This window comes from Desmodus rotundus, chromosome 5 (genome assembly GCF_022682495.2).
Source record: "Desmodus rotundus isolate HL8 chromosome 5, HLdesRot8A.1, whole genome shotgun sequence".
Taxonomy (NCBI): domain Eukaryota; kingdom Metazoa; phylum Chordata; class Mammalia; order Chiroptera; family Phyllostomidae; genus Desmodus; species Desmodus rotundus.
This window is the reverse complement of record NC_071391.1, coordinates 101,906,336-101,926,103: the sequence shown is the minus strand read 5'-3', so window position 1 is coordinate 101,926,103 and position 19,768 is coordinate 101,906,336. Positions and strand designations below refer to the sequence as shown.

The 19,768-nt window shown below is 44.7% G+C and overlaps 1 protein-coding gene across 4 annotated transcripts in view; it reads left to right on the top strand.

Annotated features, from left to right (window-relative positions):
• Positions 1–19,768, top strand: part of AFF3 (ALF transcription elongation factor 3) — a 571,288-nt gene that overhangs the window by 510,241 nt on the left and 41,279 nt on the right. For all 4 annotated transcript variants that reach the window (XM_053924521.1, XM_071221520.1, XM_071221519.1 and 1 more), the window contains 3 exons: positions 5,379–5,565; positions 12,368–13,492; positions 18,784–18,908. In XM_053924521.1, the coding sequence (XP_053780496.1) occupies positions 5,379–5,565; positions 12,368–13,492; positions 18,784–18,908 (1,437 nt within the window). The remainder of the gene's footprint in view (positions 1–5,378; positions 5,566–12,367; positions 13,493–18,783; positions 18,909–19,768) is intronic.

Sequence of the window (19,768 nt, the reverse complement as noted above, 5' to 3'; positions counted from 1 at the left end):
GGACTGTGGCGCCAGGTCCATGAATCTCCCCGTGATAAAGTGACGTAGGACTACACAGTTGTCCCATTGTCAGTTCTCTGATTTTGATACAATACCATAGTTATATAAGATGTGGCCATGAGAGAAATTGAGTGAGAGATACATGAGGTGTCTCTATTTTTGCCACTTCTGGTGAATCAGTAGTTATTCCGAATTTTTAAAACCTTTTAAGTAACTGGTCTGAGAGAGTGATATTTCATTAACCCCTTGTTGTTCCCACTAATCTAAATCCCTGAGAGAGCTGAAACTCCTAGTCGTGGTCTTCTTTGTCCGTAGCTTTTACATGGAAGCGTCTGAGGCATTCGGAATGTGCAATAAATAGGGCAGAGATCAGGGGTCTCTGACCAGTCCTCCACAGGCCTCCCCTGGCCTACAGATGTGTTTCATTGCTAAAATACAATGGAACTTTTCATTGTTGGAACTTTTCAGATTAGGTACTAGAATTTAAAATCAGGAGATTTGATATAAACATCAGGATTTGGGGCTTTCCCTGGAAAACCAAAAGATTTGGTGACACTGGTCTCTCATTTCCACCTGGCACAGATATGCTGGCATAGGGAGCAGCTTTAGACTAGACTGGGCTCTCCAGTTTGACACCTCCCCTGCCAGGGAGCTAAGGGTTACTGTCATTTTTTGTCATGTGCTACGCATTTGTTTTCCTTAGACCTGGACACTTACTCATTTATACTACTTGCCCCCCCCCCCCCGTAGGTTTTCGATTTGTAACCTGTAATACAGATGGTAGCTTTCTAAAGATATCAGTTTTATGAAATCCTAGGCAGCCCCAAAGCAACAGAAAAAAAATACTTATGTGTATATAGGAACATCTCATGGGCTACTTGAAAGTATAATAAAATACATTATATCAAGAATCAGTTTTACACACTGCATCAAGAATCATTATTTTATTAAGTCAGTATTAGTTGAAAATCTATTTATGTCAGACCCTTTACTAGCTTTGGGGATACAAGAATAATTCAGATAATTCCTATCCTTAACATGGTAAGGGCGGCAGTAGGGAAATGGGCGGTGTGCTGTAGGGGTTCGGGGGAGGAAACACCCGTCATGCCTGGGGAAATTCAGGAAAACTTTACACAGTAGGGTAGCTTTATAATTCAGTCCTAGGGCGTGAGTAGGAGAGAACCAGAAAATGGCATGTGCAAAGGCACCCAGCTATAAACACAGATTATCCAAATGATGAGAAATTATTATGGCTGAGGTTTAGGGATGGACTCATTGAAGTGAAGCTGGAGATCTGATTGTGACCAGACCATGAAGGGCTTCAAAAGCCATGTTTTAACAGAAGAATTATTCCTGGTGACAATACAGGAAAAAAAAATATTTTAGTACAGGTCCAGTGGTCCTTTCAGTTTCGGTTTTTTGGAAGATAATTCTAGCAATGTGAGCCCTCTTGTGCCAGCTTTTACCATATTCACTTCTCATAATGTGGTTATAGTTTTAGATCAATTACTATCAATACAGATGCTTTCAATACAGCAATACTGTTGCCAGAGGACTGATTATAGTTTGGCAAGCATTTGTTGAGTTCATACTGAGTGCTGAATGAGAAGGTGCTATAGCCTCTTCTGTGATATTATTATTCAGCCAAGATGTGGGTGCCCACAGGATGCAAGACACCGTGCTGGGCATCACAGCATCCACACAGTGCCAACCAGGCCGAGCGCCTGCCTCCTGCTTACTTGCTGGTTGAAAGCTTATGGACAACTGTGGATATTTATCCAGGCCCCACAATACACTTGGCAGGAGAAACACCCTTGACTGTGAGATCCAGGATTTGTTATTTGGTTTCCAGATCTTTTCTTTTATTGTCTATGTTGAGACTTAGCTCAGGCCAGATTCTGCAAGGAATGTGTCACTATAGCCAAAGGAAGGTGCATAGCAAGCAGGTCACTTAGAACAAAGCTGGGACCCTCAAAAAAACAGCAAGACATTTCATGAAATCAAAACACAAAAATTAAACCACCCAAAAGAGAACTGAGCTTACATCATAGGGTATGAATTTAGAGTACATTTAAAGAAATGGTCTCTGAAAGAAAAAAGTGTTAAAATTGGAAGAGCACAAGCGGTGCTGAAATCCCCTTACATATTTTTTTATTGGAAAAGAGAAATTGTGACCTTTTTGAAAGGTTAAATGCTTTAAAAAAAAAAACTTACTAAATCAGTGATGGATTTTTTCCTTTTTATTGAATTTTGTGGTGGACTTTTTCCTATTGGTTTTTTTTCATTCAGTAGCCACGTGTGACACCCGCTGTGTCCATACTAGGCTGGGTGACACAGAGACTGACTCCACAGCCTCACTGATGTCCCCACGTCGGCATACTCCATGACACCATGTGCCTGGAGTGGCACAGGGTCCAAGAGCTCTTGTAAAAATTGTCCGAGGCTGCGTCATCATGTCAGCCAACCTGCTATTGTTTCGGGGGAAAAAATAAAATTTAAAATTTTTAATGAAGTTAATTTTTTAAAATATTTTTGGTATGTAAACATGACAACTAGTTGGCATCCTAAAATTTTAAGTATATGTGGCCTAGTCTTCTTTCAGGAAGTTCTTTCCAGTACGTGTTTTTCCATCTTCCTGATTCTGTGTCTCCAAAGAGCCCTCCTTGTACTACTGTACTAGTCTGCAGTGATGACCGCCCCACCTGGCTTCCTAGTCTCTGTCTGCCACCACCGTCCCTGCCGCAGCTGCTGCAGCAGAGGCACAGCAGCTTCATGCCCTCGTGACAGGAGCGCTCAGCCCCAGGGACCCATAAAAGACTGGCTCCTGGGGCAGCCTTCACAGAGATGCGGTAGTTCTCTAGACCCCAGAACCAGGTCACGAGAGCTCTTCAGGCTCCCACCCTTAGCATGATTCTTTCTGGCGACATATTCTCTACTCAGACCATTGAAGCACCAATGTATTCAATCCCGACCCCAGACGCATTGTAATCCTCCCAGCCCTTGAAGCAAAGCATGAAGAAACCCCTAAATACTAGGTTCTTTGAACTGTTTTAAAAACAAGTAATAGTTGTGCCAGTAAAACTGTCTTTGTAAGTGAAATTCCTAATTTAAGGAGGGAAAATATGAAAGTATAAGGGTTTTCTGCCAGTCTAATTCAGATCAGAGATCCCTTCTCTTTGGTGAGTGTGTCTCATGCCTGTAGAACAGCAGTTATGAAAGGAAGGCAGCCGGGTAACTGCTTAATGGACGTTTGCCCAGAAATCAAAGTGCTGCTTTTCAAAAGACAGTCAGTCGCTTTGCGATGCGAGCTCCAGGGAACTCCAGACACTTCGCTGCTTCTGCAGCACACATGCTGCCCAGGCACACACATGCTCTTTGTTGTTTGAATTAAAGCAGGTAGAATGTCCCATCATATAAAACCAATCAAAATGCTCTTTGTTCATCGCAGTTTCCCAGTCTTCAGCAAATGTCATCTAAAGTGTGACAGGGGGACATATGTCTTTCCTCCGCCACGTGTTGCTTCGTTTTTGAGGGTTTTATGATTTTGGTTTGGTTTTATTAATGGAGGGGAGGTGTTTGTATTCTGGAGTTTTCTTTTCCCCCAGTGTTTTGGGGCCTCCTGACAAACTGTTAACATGGATTACAGGTGTTCATGTTTGGTCAGAGCCCAATAGTCCTTTTTTGTTGTTTTTAAATGGCTGTGTTGATAGTAGCCATCTCAACTTTGTCCACAGAAAAGGTGGATTTTAGTTCATAGGGGAAGAATGCAAAATTACAGGCCTCTGATCACGAACCTTCCCTTCCCCGCCTCTGTCTAAAGAGCCAGGACTTCTCACTCAACACCAGATACAAATGAGACAGAGGCTTCAGAAGAGATCGCTGCAGCTCAGGCAAGGCGTAAACGGGCGGATGTCGTCCGATGTCGAAGAATTTTGTCAGACCATAGGTGTGGATTGTGACATTGGTGGGAGAAATAAAAACTACTAGGGAAGGTTATGTTCCAGTTCTCTCTTTCCCTAACCCTTCAGTTCAAAAGGTGCTTTTATTTTCAGATATATCCAGCAACACAGTTTTTTGTCTTGTGCTTCTAGGAGCTAGTTTCCAATGAGTATTAACCCCTCAGCACCCCTCCTCAGTGCCCCCACACTTAAGTACTTATAAGATTCTGCCCTTGGGCAGAGCATTTGTCAGAGATTTAAGGGGCCAGTGGAAAGGGTCCTTTACCTTGTCCAGGCTGAACTGCGCTTAAGACCCTCAACCTGACAAGCTTTCTGGCCCCTGGCCTTCCCTAATGTTCAGTCCTGTTGAAGCAGTGGTCACAGTTGGAAGAAGCAAGCAAATATTTGCATGCCTCAACATAAAAAAGTGATCACTGCTTTTCTGGGTTTAGAATATGATCTCAAAAGAACAGATTTAGATGTGTTTCAATTAATGCAGACTTTGAAGATGTTGAATATTATGTGAGTACCGAAACTTTCTTCTTGGCTCAAACACTCTTTGGATGGCTGTCTGCTATTTGAATTTTTGTGGTTAATTAATTACCATTAGGAAAATGCCAGTTTTTCCTGTTCTTTTTGAGTGTGTAATTTGAGTATATAACTTCCCAGCAAATTTCAGCATGAATGTGAACATAAAGGATCATTTGAAATGTTATTGCTGTAAGCCAGCCACTCTACTGGGACTGCATTTTAAAATCTGGGAATATATAAAAACATGTAAGTGATGGATCTCCAGTTCTTAAACAAAGGGCTCAAAGGGAAAGTGTTGTTTATTCAGCAAAAGCCAGCTCCTGTAAAAACGACTGCACTCGACAACTGCACTCGACCTGTGGACGAGAGGAAGTGGAGAGCAGGGCTATGGAACTGCCGGTTCCAGGGCCCATGGAACCTTCCCGTAGACGTGAGAGTGCAGAGCAGAAGAACACTGTTCCCTTCTTCACAGCCCATGTCCTAAAATAAAGCAAAAGACATTTTCAATGTTTACAAAACATTTCAAGCATCTTAGATTCCCTTGCATTTTTATAGATGATTAGCTTTGGGGGTGCATTTGAAAAGGCGTTCCCAGAAACAGCAGCAGCAGTATAGACACGGTCATTCTGGAATTGCATTGCCTTCCCTTCTAAAATGGCCACATAAATAACATGCCCAACTACCAAGGGGCACCAGCTTTTAGCCCTAGTCTTATTTACATGTATGTAATGTTGTTTTAGGCATTAGAATGCCTTTGACCTTGATTGCTCTTCAAGTGCCAAGTGATGGTGGACAGATGTGTGGCCTGTGCCTTCCCTCTCTTTTGGTGGATGACAGCTTGCTCGGTGGTGGTTTGTGTTTGCTTACTTGGCTTTCCTCCCCTTTCCTCCCGGCCCCGTGGGCTGGCAGTGCCGCGGTCCAGCAGGCCGACTGCAGAGCCTCGGTGCCTTCCAGCAAGGGCAGCAGCAGCGGCAGCAGCAGCAGCGGCAGCAGTTCCTCCAGTGACTCAGAGAGCAGCTCCGGATCCGACTCTGAGACCGAGAGCAGTTCCAGTGAGAGTGAAGGCAGCAAGCCAGCCCACTGCTCCAGCCCTGAGGTAAGACCTGCCCTGGCCCTGTGCCCCAGGAGCTGAGTCTGTCTGTCGCCTACTCCGCTCCTGACCCCACCCCGCCCCCACCTTTAGGCTGTAACAGCCAAGACCCTAAGGCCACCACCTCTGGCAGCCCATCAGGGTTTATGTGGGGTCATCATTTTCCCTACTCTCTCTCCTCCTCAGTTCTCTTTATTACAGAGCTTCCTTGGAAGCACAGAAACTTCATCTTTCATTGTCCCAAAATCTCCATCTTGATTTCCAGAAATTTCCGAATATGCTATAACTATCACTGACTGGAAATACCCCTATGGATCAGGTCTCCCCTAAGGGTCAGCAAGGCAGTAACCACTATGGCAGTTTACTGTCTGGGCAGCATGGTCACCCGTAAATCACGGGAAAGGAGTTTTATGGATGAGACATGGTAAGACTTTACATTTTTGCAGTTTATCATGGGTTAGAAGAACAAGAGCTGTAAGTATTAATAAAACCTTCTTAACTGTGTTTTCTTTGTGAAAATATAAAAAAAGAAAAATTAGCATCAACCTGCAAATAACAATGAAACCTTTTATAGCTGCATCAGTACCTATGTAGGAGATTTAGATGCCTCATATAAAACCATTATGAGGTACCAATAAAAACATTGCTTTTTCTACTTTAAAGGGGAAAGGAGAAAATTAAATAGTATTTCAGAGCATGTAGGTTCTTGGGTGAGCGTTAAGAGCAAATTTCTCAAGTCTGTGGCTCTGTGAGGGTCAATTTTGAATTCTAGAGAAGGAGTGAAAACACAGTTTCTTCTAGAGTGTAGAAACAGTTGACATTACCATGGATCGTAGGATTTAACTTTTCACCTAACAACCCTGTGTATCACTTTGGGTCCAAAATTTCTTAGGAGGCTGTGAAATAAAACCAAAGCTACTTATGCGAAGCACGGCAGTGAGAGGGGCACACCTGAGGCGCAGCACAGTGCCTGTTTCCAGCTTTTGTACCTGTGCCATAGGACACTGGAAAGCCACTGTGGTTTTATCTGAAGTCCGTAGAGTGGCCCTTAAATTCCCTCAGGATTTTCCCCAGTGTCCCCTCAGGAGGCTGGGCTTTTCACAGGGGCACTAAGAAACCCAGGGAAGTAATGCCTCCCCACACTCCTCCTTTCTTCTGCAGCACCTTTCTGCTCGCTCCAGGTTCTCTGCATTCATCCCGAAATGAGCCATCTCTCCTGTATTTGTCTCCCCTTTCCACAAGGTTCACCTCCTGTGTCTGTCTGTCTCTCTCTCTCTCCCCCTCCTCTCTCTATCCCCCCTCCTCTCTATCCTCCACCCCATATAGGGGGAAGTCTCCTAGCAACATTAACCTATAAAAACCACAGGTTGATATAACCCTGACTTTTCCCAGAAACTAAATTATTATTCCTTCTTTATAATTTGATTCATTCATTCACTTACTCACTCACTCATTCAGTATTCATTCAACAAATATTTATTGAGCATCTGCCACGGACCTGGGGCTTGGCTCTAGGATACAGCAATTATCTGACATCCTGTCTTCCTAGAGCTGGCATAATAATGGGAATAATTTAAAACAAAAAAAAATACAAGAGTTTAAACGGTCTTCTTCAAAGTCAGCTTTATACTTTATGCTGTAATTTGTTGAGAAACTCCAGAGTAGTATTAGTTACAAGAAATAACTGGGCTTCAGGGATGTTACAAAAGCCAAGGAGATCAGTAGAGGCAGATAAAAAGTGTCAGTGCCTGTGAAGACCCCCTATCCAGGTTCTTTGTGACTTGAAGGTTAAATTCATGGCCAGTTAAGTCTTATTTTCATACCTCATAAATGAAGCTGAAACCTAGCCTGAAACCTAGCCTAAGAGGTACAGTTATAAGGTGCTTTAACCAAGTTCTTTCTAAATGTTACTGAGATCATTACAAAGACTTGAACTCCTTGGTGATGAAAGGAAGCTCTTGTCATTTCTTGCAGCAACTGTTAGAGGCCCCTAGCTAAGGAGAGGGAGCTCTGCTGAAGCAGGCCTAGAAGTTCAAGTTGCCTGAGGCCACATATAGTTTTCAATTTCTTGCTTCTCTATGCAGAGAGAATACAGAAGTGGCAAGTGAGGGGTTAGCCTCCCTGCAAGGTACTTCTTTCTGCTGAAAAGAAATGTCTTAGTTGGGAGAAAAGTAAGTTTTCTTTTAACATTTTTTCCAAGATTGATAGACACATGCCCTTCAGAAATAAAGCGAATTTGCAGAATGAAAATTGCAAAGAAGGGAAGTAGCGTAATGGGACTGGCCGTCCCCCGTGTCACTATTTCCCTCTGACTGAGCTGGCCCAGGCCACCTTACAGAGAGCAGTGAAGCTTGTTCTCCAGAACCCCACGTGACAAGGGAGCTCTGTGCAGCCACACACCTCACATTTCACTAGTTTATGCTGCTTAGAAGCAAAAGGTTTCCAACCCTCATTTTCCCTCTTGGTAACATCCTGACGTGGGGGAGTAGAAGGAGGCCCTCATGGTTTTTCAAGGACCCTGTGTTTTCCCACTCAACATGCCAGCGCCAGAAACCTGTGGAGCTCTGCTGAGTTTCATCTGAACTGCCCTTCCCGGCTGTGGTTGTTGATAGCCACTGCCTTCTACGTGAGTTACCATAGTGTAATACCTTGTTTGCACACCAGCACAGAGGAGCCACTGCAAACACTGTTTTCATCTCGCGCATCCTCTCCCTGTGGCCTGATGTTTTATTGGTCTAATTTTTTTCACGTGAGTTTCATCGTCTTTCCTGGCATGGTACATCCTTTCGTGTCAGAGCTTCGCAGGGGGAACTGCCTTCCCCTCAGCAAGCACGTGTACATCTGCACAGAGAGCTTCCTCGGACCTGTGGCCATGTGATTTTGAGGAGGACCAGGATTAAGTAGGTTTAACCCATCTCTTTACTGTAGGGCTTCACCCAGCCCATAAAATTGCTCAAGTAAACTGTGCTTTCCCATGTACATTTCCCAAACTTATCTGACCATGGAAACCTTTCTTGTGGACTATATGAACTAAAAGCACATTTTGAAAACGCTGCCCTAGATTGTTCTTGAAAATCAGTGGAAATGTGATGCAAGTTATTCATTGAGTGAACAAGCTTCCCCTTAACTAGGCATCTGTGAGGTACATGGCAGTGGGTACTGTGAGGAATGTAGGTGGAGCAGGGACTAGGGTACTTGGTGGAGGGCTTATACATGAATCAGAGCACAGATTAATCAAGGAGGAGAGTCGTGGCTGAAAATATAAAGCAGCAAGCAAGTGAACAAAATGCTGGGCAGAAGCCCTGATGGGTGGCTCAGGAAGTCAGCCATACCAGCAGCGCGCCAGAATACGAGAGTCCCAAGCACTGAGTTTCCCCCTTCACAGCTAAGCTTCCTTGGCCACATTTGCGCCAACCCCAAAATGGCAGATATTCCTGTGCTGCCTAATCTGTGAGGTTATTCTGAGGAATAAACTATACAATTTGAGTGACAGCCCATTGTGAGTTGTTCTTACGGACAGAATCAGCACTCTGCCTCCCTAACCGATTACAGACACTGCAAGGGACACAAAGAAACAGAGACCTGGCTCAAGCCTGAAAGAAGTGTTTGGCTTTGTTGAAGAACAACATATACACATGAAATGAATGTGAACATCAGAAGGCTATGCAGTTGCTCTGGCCAGGCAACTCAGTTATTTGGAACATTGTTCTGTACACCAAAAAAGGTAGCAGGTTCCCTCTCTAGTCAGGGCACATGCCTAGGTTACGTGTTCAGTCCCTGGCCAGGATGAGTATGGGAGGCAACCGATCAATGTCTCTCTCTCTCTCTCTCTCTCTTGCAAATCAGTAATAGCCTCGGGTAAGGATTTTTTTGATTAAAGAAAAGTCTATAGAGTTGAAAATAATAAAAGACACTGTTACGGTTTGGAGAGCTAGTGGTATTTTCCAAAAATCAGACTTAATTCTATCGTTTTAGGTTGAAGACCGACATTTCTCTAGGGAATGAGGTCCCCCTTTCTTGAAGCTACGCCAGACAGTAATGGAGATTAGGTCAAGCAACAGGGGAGAGAACCTGATCTTTAAACCTAGACAAATACAGGTTTAGTCTCGGTGGAGCCTGATAGCTCTGCAGCTTTGGACATGTCGCTTAACCTCTCTGATTCTCATCTACAAATTAGGGAGGACAATATTTCTTCCCTATATGGATTAAGTTAATGGCATATGTGAAGTGAGAAGTACATTGCAGGTGTTCCAGCAAGGAAAGATGACTGTAAGGTGATGGATGTCCTTGAACTCCAGCCCAATAAATTTGGATTTCATTTGAGAGGCAATAGGAGGTCACTGTAGAGCCTTGAGAAAGGAAGTGTGATTTAAGAATGTGTTGAAAATGATACTTCAGACTGATTCTTCAGCTGTGAAGTGAAAACAAAAAGACCCTAAAGAACATCAGGCGATGGGCGCCATACTAAATTTATTAAATTCTCCCCTTTGCGGTTAATGCTCCCACCAGGAAGTCTCAGTTTGAATCCCTGTATGCAGCTGTGGTCGACTACAGGCAGTCATCAGAGGTGTGAGCTGTGGAAGGCTCAGGATGGTGGCTGGGGGTGGGGGGGGGCAGTGTTAAACTTGGAGGCAGGGCCAGAGTGAGGGCATGCTCTTCCGTGTTTGCTCCCCCTCCGGATGTGTCTCTTTTCTGCAAGAGGCCCCCATCAACCTCCATTCCTATTTACTGTGCCCCATTTATCTAGGGAAGCTGCAGCACACAAGTCACTGACTTGTCGGTGGTCACATAATGAGAGAAATGGGAGTGGGAGGAGACAGTAACAGAAGCCATAAATTGTTTACCACCAAATTAGCTTTCGGCCACACTCAGCTATCTCGGGGAAGGTGAGAGCTTCCCCTTGGCAAAGAAGATGTTGCGTCCTGCCTTCTCCATTGCATGCCTCTACTGCTGCAGTGTGTACCAGGTGTCCTCTGTACCCTTCATATGCTCCTTGTCCCCAGAGAAGCCAAAATAAAGCAAGGTCAGAATTTGCATTCAACAACTCAGGGACGCCCAAAAGATCTTTTTGTTCTTTTGTATCTTGCTCTGGAGCCCTGGTCCTTTTGGTGCATGAAAACAAACAAAGTAAAAAGTCAAGTGAAAGACCAGACTCCCCACCAGGGCCATGGGGGTTCTCCTCCCACACCTGTATCCCAGAGAAAAGCCTCTCCATCTGACAGGCCCAGGGCAAGGGCCTTGTATCCTCATGCTGCATTCCACTGAAATGTTGCTTGTTCTTCCCAGTCACTGGACATCCTGTGCTGGAGTTCCCTAAAGTGCGTTGGTCTCATCTGTTTTGGAAGAACTAGCAGGTGTCCATGGTCCCTGCCATGGCTGTAGTACATGGTTCCCACACTCTGTGTCTTCTTCGTCTTGGCCCCAGGCCCCACTGGCCCATCAGAGACTTCTCATCTTCCTGAGCTTTGCCCCACAGACTCCTCCAGACTCAGCCAGGACGCTTGTGTCTCTTCACTCCCCTCATATGGTTTTGTCCCAAGCTCTGCTCTTAATATGGACTTCGCTATTGAAAAACAAACCTTGATACATAAAAAACAAGCTTTTGAAATTATTGTATAGGAAAAAATGTTTTTTCCCTACAAGGGAGCCTGACTTGCTCTGGACTTGATCCAATCATGTTCAAAATGCAAAGCTAAGCAGTGTCTTCTTTACTCTCGGCTGGTATGTAGTCTCTCCTGAAACAGTGGATGCCATGTTCAAAGAGCAGGAGGCTGTCGGGAAGGAAAAATGCATCACCTTCATCACTCAAAACACTTTCCCCATTTCACATATAGTCACAAATTGCAAACACGCTGGCTAGAGTTCTATACTTACCAGTATACCTATTTTCTATTAATAATCACAGATGATGGATAAATAGACTTTTATTAAAAATCAACCAATCAAGCATTTACTCAGTTCTTAACCTTTTTATGAGACATAGAACTGTGGACTACTCCTAGAAAAAGGCATCTGTGAAACTTTTCACATGCTATTTAGGCGCATTCATTAACCCTCTGGAACCAATCTATGGGGCAGAGTTTAAAACCTGTGATATTAGCAATCCTGCTTACAGGTGAAACTTCCATCGTCACTTTCCTGTCTGAAACATCCCTGGCAAAGTGGGGTGGACGCAGGCTGAGGATGGACTGACCAAGTCCAACTGCCGGAGCACAGGGGCTCACACAGGTCTCTGGTTAAGTGGAAATTCCATACCACTAGACAAGCCGTCTTCTCAAAGTTACTGCTTCTGCGAGTAAATAACTATGCCCTATTTGCCTTCACCACAAGAATTATATGCTCACTCTTTGGGACTATACGCTCCACTTAGCCCCCTCTTTGAATTTCCCCCCAAATTTTAAGTCTTAGCAAAAAACAAAAAAGAGTGCTTTAACAGGGCCCCCACACTACTACCCAGTTAACTTGCGGAACCTCATTTATTATGTGTATATGATTATAAAATATATACACTGAATAACACTCAAAGGTGCTGGAAATGGGTTCTAATGAATTACCATGCTATCCCTGAATTTTTCCTAATTGGTTTCAAAGTATTGTGCTGACATGTAAGTGACCCGGGACAAGAAAGGGACACCATCCTGCATCCTGTGTCCCAGAGAGCTGCCACACTCACTCCTGGGCCTGTGTTCCTTGTGCTTCCCATTGGCTTTCTGCTCATACACCTAGAGGAATAAGTGAAGGTAAAAACAGCCAGGCCCCCTTTGAGTCTGTAATAATGTTTTGTTTGTTTCTTGTTTTCTGCTTTTAGGCTGAGCCTGCTTCCTCTAACAAGTGGCAGCTGGATAAATGGCTGAACAAAGTTAATCCCCACAAGCCTCCTGTTCTGATCCAAAATGAAAGCCACGGCCTGGAGAGCAATCAGTACTACACCCCGGGGAAAGACCAAGTGCAGGACTGCGGGAAACTCCCTGAGGGTTGCCAAACCAGCCTGAGAGAGAAGGACATCAAGAACACCTGCAAGGAAGAGCAGAGGCCAAGGACAGCCAACAAGGCCCCAGGGACTAAGGGGGTGAAGCAGAAGTCCCCACCCGCGGCCGTGGCCGTGGCTGTGACTGCAGCCGCCCCACCACCCACGGTCCCTGGTGTATCCCCCGAGAGTGTGCCCGCACCCACACGGAGGTCTGCCAGCAAGAAGCCCCCCAGGCGCACAGAGAGGACCTCAGCCGGCGATAGTACTAACTGCCAACGGCAGGAGGAGCCCACAGAGGCACTGGGGGCGAGTGCAGTGATCCCTCCAGAGACCACCAAAGCCAGGCCCTGTGGCAACAGCAGGACGAGCCACCGCAAGGAGCTGCGTGCCTCAGTAACCTGCGAGAAGCGCCGCACTCGGGGCCTAAGCAGGATAGTCCCCAAGTCCAAGGAGTTCATCGAGACCGAGTCATCATCTTCGTCCTCCTCCTCAGACTCCGACCTGGAGTCGGAGCAGGACGAGTATCCTCTGGCCAAAGCACAGGCTGTGGCCGCTGCCTCTGCCTCTGCCACTGCTTCTGCCGCCGTCGCTGCCTCTGTGAGTGACCAGAGGCTCAAGGAGGCCGCCAGCAGCATCAGCAGTGGTACTGGCCCCCGCGCACCTGTAGGCTCCATCAACGCCAGGACCACCAGTGACATCGCCAAGGAGCTGGAGGAGCAGTTCTACACGCTGGTCCCCTTTGGCCGCAATGAACTTCTCTCCCCCTTGAAGGATAGTGATGAGGTCAGGTCTCTCTGGGTCAAAATTGACCTGACCCTCCTGTCCAGGATCCCAGAACACTTGCCCCAGGAGCCTGGGGTCTTAAGCACTCCTGCAGCTAAGGACGCTGAGAGCGCACCTCCAAGCCACCCCTCCGACACACCCTCAGAAAAGGCTTTGCCCAAATCCAAGAGGAAACGCAAGGTAGGCTTGGGGCTGGGGGACTGGCAGGGAAGGAGGGCTGTCCCTTACCTTATGGGTGAGGTGACAACACAAGTAGGCTGCTGGTCTGGCACATGAGGCAGCGGTTCTGTGTATCTTTACCCAGCGAACATTTACATAGTACCTACACATGCCAGGTACTGTTGCAAATAGTTGACATACCTTACCTCAGTTAAACCCCTAAAACCACCCGGTGAGAGAAGCACCATTATTATTCCCATTTTATAACTCTGAATAATGAAGCCCTGTGCCACTTCATGATGAAGTAAGCACGCAGGAAATCTTTACCCAGTCAGTGTGTGCCAAGGCGAGCTGGAAGCTGGGCCTGTAGAAAAGCTAAACATGTGATGAGTCCCATTCTTTGCTGGAAGGGGTGCCAGGCAGTGGGAGAACGGGCCCTGTAAGAGGATCACCAGCCTGAGGCCTCAGAGCTGCCATCTGTTGCTCCCAGTCCTGTTATCAAGGAGTTTGGTGGTGGAGAGGGGCTGGGAACAGAGCACTGCAGAGGAGGGACATTGGAGGATAGCCCTGTGCCCCTTAACGACTGGGATTCATGCTGAGAAACGCATTGTTAGTGACTCCGTTCTTGTTCAAACGTCCTAAGAGTGCAGTTACACAAACTTAGGTGGCCTAGCCTACTACACAGCTAGGCCATATGAGGTTGCCTGTTGCCGCTGGGCTACAAGCCTGCACAGCCTGTTACCCTTCAAAACAGCATGGCATTAAGTCAGGCACAAGAGAACATGATGCGAGCAAGAGACAGGTAAACGTGAGATGTACGAGGCTGCTGCCACCATAAAACGGCATAGGGGTTTACAGAAAACTTTTTTATTAAGTAGAAAGAGTACACTGTAAAATAACAATAAAATATATGTAGTAAACCAGTAACTATATTCATTATCATTATGAAGTATTATGCATTGTACATAAATGTACCTGCTATGTTTTTATAGAACTGGTAGTGCAATAGGTTTATTTGCACCAGCATCGCCTCAAACACGTAATACGTTGCACTGATATTCAGACATCACTAAGTGATAGGAATGTTTTGGCCCCATTATAATCTTAGGGGACCACCATTGTATATGCAGTCCATCATTGACTAAAACATAGTTATGTGGCGCGTGACTGTAATCAGAGGGTCAGGGATGAAGTGGCACCAAGAGAGGGGAAAGGGGTAAACAAGTGAAGCACAGAAGTGAGAAAGGCAGTTCAAGTACAGGGAGGGCTGGAAACATATCTGGGAGCAGCCCAAATGCTCAGCACTTTTCAAAGATTTTTGAGCATGGGAATAACTTAGTCATAAATGAAAGCCAATTTTGAGGACTTTTGTCCTCTCCTGCTATGTATCTTCAAGAATAATTTGGACCACAGTGGAAAACACGATGGATGACAAACCAAATGTTGCAGTAATCATGGATGGTTCCCAAATCAGGACAAAATCATTAACAACAGTTAACACATATGTATGTCCTCATGAGGGATGCTGGTCTAAGCACTTTGTACATATTAAATCGTGAGGTCCTTATAACTTTATGAGGAAAATATCACTGTCATGTCCATTGTACAGATGAGGAAACTGAGGCTCGGGAGCCTAAAGTGACTTGCGCCAGGTTCACTAGGTGATAAAGGGCAGAACCAGGAATGAGTCCAGCCTGTCTGGCTCAGGGTCTCCCAGTAAGGAGCCAGCCTTAGGTGTCAGTATTACTTTCCCACAGGGTCCTTGTTCAGAAGGGCGTGGGCTTAGAGTTTAATGCTTGTGGTTGCCGTCTTCAAATTCTTCATTTTATCTTCAAATTTGTGGTTTTTAAGTGAAGCATGATGGGACAATAAAGCATGCGTGGGACCACATGGAGCTTTGTCTCACCTGCAGCCCCACCTATTTCCCTAGGACAGATTCTGCCTGCCCTTTGCCCCTTTGCACTCCTGGCCCTTCCAGGGATGGGGCTGCTGCCCTGAGGCCCCAAGGGCCAAGGGGCAGACACAGTGAGGGTCAGGTCAGGATAGGCATCTCGCCCAACCACAATCCAGGTACTAAGTAGTCCCCGAGAGGAGACTGCAGTCCCCTAAGGGTTGTGTGTTTGCCTTAGGTTGGGGGTTGGGCTCTAGAAAGGGGAAATGCCCAACTGGACTTCCCTCCCCCTTGACAGGTAGGTCCCACAAATGGCAGGCAGTGGAAACCCTCTGTGGTGGGCCACACATGTGCCCTGTCACAGGACAGGATTCCTGGGCACTTGAGAGTCTACACTTACTCCCCCAAGTATGCCAACCCCTCAAGGAGCACAGTATAAAATACCAAGTAAATACCACCATGGAAAATCAAGAGACTTTGACAGAGAGGAAATGTCTTCTACTTTAATACTTTATATGTTATTCTTCCTGCTTTTTTAAAAAAAATTGTAGTATAACTAACATTAACATTATATTAGTTTCTGGTATACAGTGTAGTGAGTGCTTCTATATTTGTGTATATTGCAAAGTGATCACCGCAATAAATCCAGTTAATATGCATCATCATACATAATTACAAATTTTATTTCTCCTGGTGAGAATTTTCAAGATCTACTCTCCCATCTGCTTTCAGATATGCAACACAGTGTTATCAACCGCAGTTCCCATGCTGTGCATTACCTCCCAGGACTTACATAACTAGAAGTTTATATGGTTTGATCTCCTTCACCCATTTTTCCCACTCTCCCCCAAACTCCTCGAACTCCTAGACAACTGCAATCTGTTCTTTATATTGATAAGCTTGGGGTTTAGTTTTTTTTGTTTTGTTTTCTTTTTAGATTCCACATATAAGTGAGATCATACAGTATTTATATTTTCCTGTCAGATTTATTTCACTTACATAACACCCTCATGGTCCATCCGTGTTGTTGCATATGGCAAGGTTTTTATTTTTTTATGGCTGAATAATATTCCATTGTTTGTGTATATGTGTGTGTGTTATATAGATAATTTTCGGGATCCATTCATCCATTGACAGGTAGGTAGGTTGTTTCCATATCCTGGCTATTGGAAATAAGGCTGCAGTGAACATGGGATGCGTATTATCTTTTCAAGTTAGTGTTTTCATTTTCTTCAGCTGAGTACCCAAAAGTAGAATTGCAAGATTATACGGTAGTTCTGTTTCTAATTTTTTAGAAACCGTCATACTGTTTTTCGTAGTGGCTCTACCAATTTACATTGCCACAAACAGTGTAGGAAGGTTCCCTTTTCTTCACTCTCACCAACACTTGTTATTTACTGTCTTTTTGATAATAGCCATTATGACAGGTGTGAGGTGATAACTCACTGTGGTGTTGATTTTCATTTCTCTGACAATTAGAGATGTTGAACCCCTTTTCATGTACCTGTTGGCCATCTGTATGTCTTTCTCTGGAGAAATGGCTGTTCAGGTCCTCTGCCCATTTTTAACCAGATTGTTTGCGGGGGGGGGGGGGGGGGTTGCTATTGAGTTCTGTGAGTTCTTTATATATTTTGGTTATTGGCTCCTTACCAGATATATGACTTGCAAATATTTTTTTCATTTTGTTGATAGTTTCCTTAGCTGTGCAGAAGCTCTTCAGTTTGATATAGTCCCACTTGTTTATTTTTGCTTTAGTTACCTTTGCTTTTGGTGTCAAATACAAAAAAAAAAAAAAAAAGTTATCTCCAAGACAAGGATCTTTTACTTCTTTTTCAACAAGGGGCCCAATATTTTCATTTTGTGCTGAACCAGCAAATTATATAGTCCTCCCTGGCCTCCTGGGTGATCTGACGTTCTCTTTATTTCACTTTCTTTGTAAAATGATGATACCTTGGGAAGGGCATTGTCAAGTTCAAACAATATAATCCAGTAATATGGGTTACCTATCCCTCTTTCTTCCTGTTTTCCACTAGATATCCTGCCCTTCTCATTACTTTTGGATTGATTGGTTAATTGATTGATAAATGAATCAGTCAGTTAATCACTTGGGGATTGATGGATACATGGATGGGCTAATAGAAAGAAAGAGAGAAAGAGCAGAGAGCGAAGAGAGGTACATAGATATATAAGAGATGTACAGAGACAGAAATCAAAAAACATAGATTGGATAGCTATATAGGCACACTTAAATATATAGAGAGATGTGCAGAAAGACATATATATAAATTCCACAATGTTCTATATATAAATAATTTTATTATTTATGGCCTTTTTAAATTTTAACTTATGACTTCATTTCCTGACACCCAGCTAACAAAAATCTAACGACTCATTATTAAACACAGAGAAGTGAAAGAACATTTTCTTAGTGTTCTTTACTCAGTATCTGAGGTTTAAGGCCCCCAGTGTGGGGTGCAGGAAATGGGACCTATAGATCTGGCTGCCAAAGGTGCAAAGTCTCACACCCTGCTGGAGCCCTGGAGCCAAGGCCTGGGATTCAGAGGTTTGGTTTGGGCCCCTTAGGGGATACTATTTCATTGTGAGCCTTTGGGAGCCTTGTGAGAGAGGCCATGTGACAATCCCAGCTAGAGAGAGAAAGTCAAAGTCTTTCTATCTTTGGTACTGATGCTTGTCTTCTGGAAAACTCTGCCAAGAGCCCCGAATGTGCCATTACTGTGTTCCTGCTATCTCAGCAAAAATGGAACTTTGTAGAGTGCACTTGCACTGCACCTTAACACACGTCTAAAGTTAAACATAATCATGGGGGGAAGTTTAATCCAAGTGCTATTTTATAAATAGGTACTTTAAGGATTCTGAAATGTCATGAAATAGTCATCATTAACTAGACTTAAGGCACCAAGAGGTAACAAACATTGCCTGAAATTCATAAAACCATGAATTTCAAAAGAGAGGTTCAAGCTTGCCACTGCCCCCATGGCATTAAGCCACAAGAGGTTGCTGGTTGATTTGGATATCAAGAACGCCAAGATGAGAGATGTTGAAGCTGCGGTGTGAATTCAGGACAGGCCGTCTTTGGAGGGCCACATCAGGTCTGTTGATGGTGGAGCAATTTTCATCGCTCATAACGTTTTGTCCTGAACTTTGATCACGACACTGTGCATTTCCTCTCACTGCACTGTCAGTAGTGAAACTGGAAGATTTCATTCTTATTTGTTGAGGAGTTGCTGGGAGCCTAGACCAGGGCGAAGGAGGCTGCATTCCTATTGCTGCTCCAGATGCTTTCCAGAGGGGCTGAGTAGGCTGGTCTCCCAGAGGCCTTGCTTAGTGGAAGTGGGTGATAGGAGCTCATTACAATCCCTTAAAATCCAAAGTTAATTGGTTTTCGCTTATTTCCATGCAGTGTGACAACGAAGATGACTACAGGGAGATAAAGAAGGCCCAGGGAGATAAAGAGAGCTCTGCACGACTAACTGCCTCTGCCAGTAATACTTTGTCTGCTAACCATTGCAACATGAACATCAACAGGTATGTGTGCTTCCTCAAAGGCAGAGGTGAGCTAGAGGGATCTCTGGGTCTGAAAGTCATGTGTCACATAGGGGAGAAGAGTCAGATTTTTCATGACTGCTCTGGTCTGGGTCTCCAGACTTGGCTTTGCTTGGTTTCACCTGAGGCTGATAATCATGCCTGGGTGTGTGCCTCATGTCACAGCTCCAGGTGTGGGTGAGTGAGTAGTTCTTTGTAACAAAAGACCACTTACTAGTTCCACATAGTTCTGCACTCCCAGAGACACACTTTCCCTCTGAGAACTTAATAACTGAATTTTTAATCCATTATTTTAATAGCTCCTGAACCCCTAGAACACTAAACTTATTACACAGATGGGGAAATGCAAACTTTGAGCAGAATCTTCATATGAGACACCTGGAACTCTGAGATAAAGACTAAAATTGTGTTGTAAGATAGGATCTGTGTCTGCAAGGTTAAATGGCCTCCAGGTGACTCCTCTGAAGGAGTTCCAGATGGGCCCACATTGTATTGAAACCCCTCCGTGACAAATGTCTTTCTAACAAGGCAAGGTCCCAGATATTTATCATAAGCTAGTAGCTTCTCATCAGTCATAGAAGCTCTTTTCATTTAGAAATACCACAGCTCGGAAACTACTTTTCCTCTGCTAAGACACTCATTCTCCCTGACTGTGTACATAGAATTTTTAAGGGGAGATTAATGCTTCAGCACAACACATAAAAATGTAAACTGAAAGGTTAGGAAAAGACTTAGAGCAGCACTAAAACTCAGAGAGGAGACTGGAGACAAGGGCACAGGAGCCAGGCCCACCGCAGTAGTAGAGTCACCTTGGGAAGGAAGGCCAGAGATCCTGAAGGTCC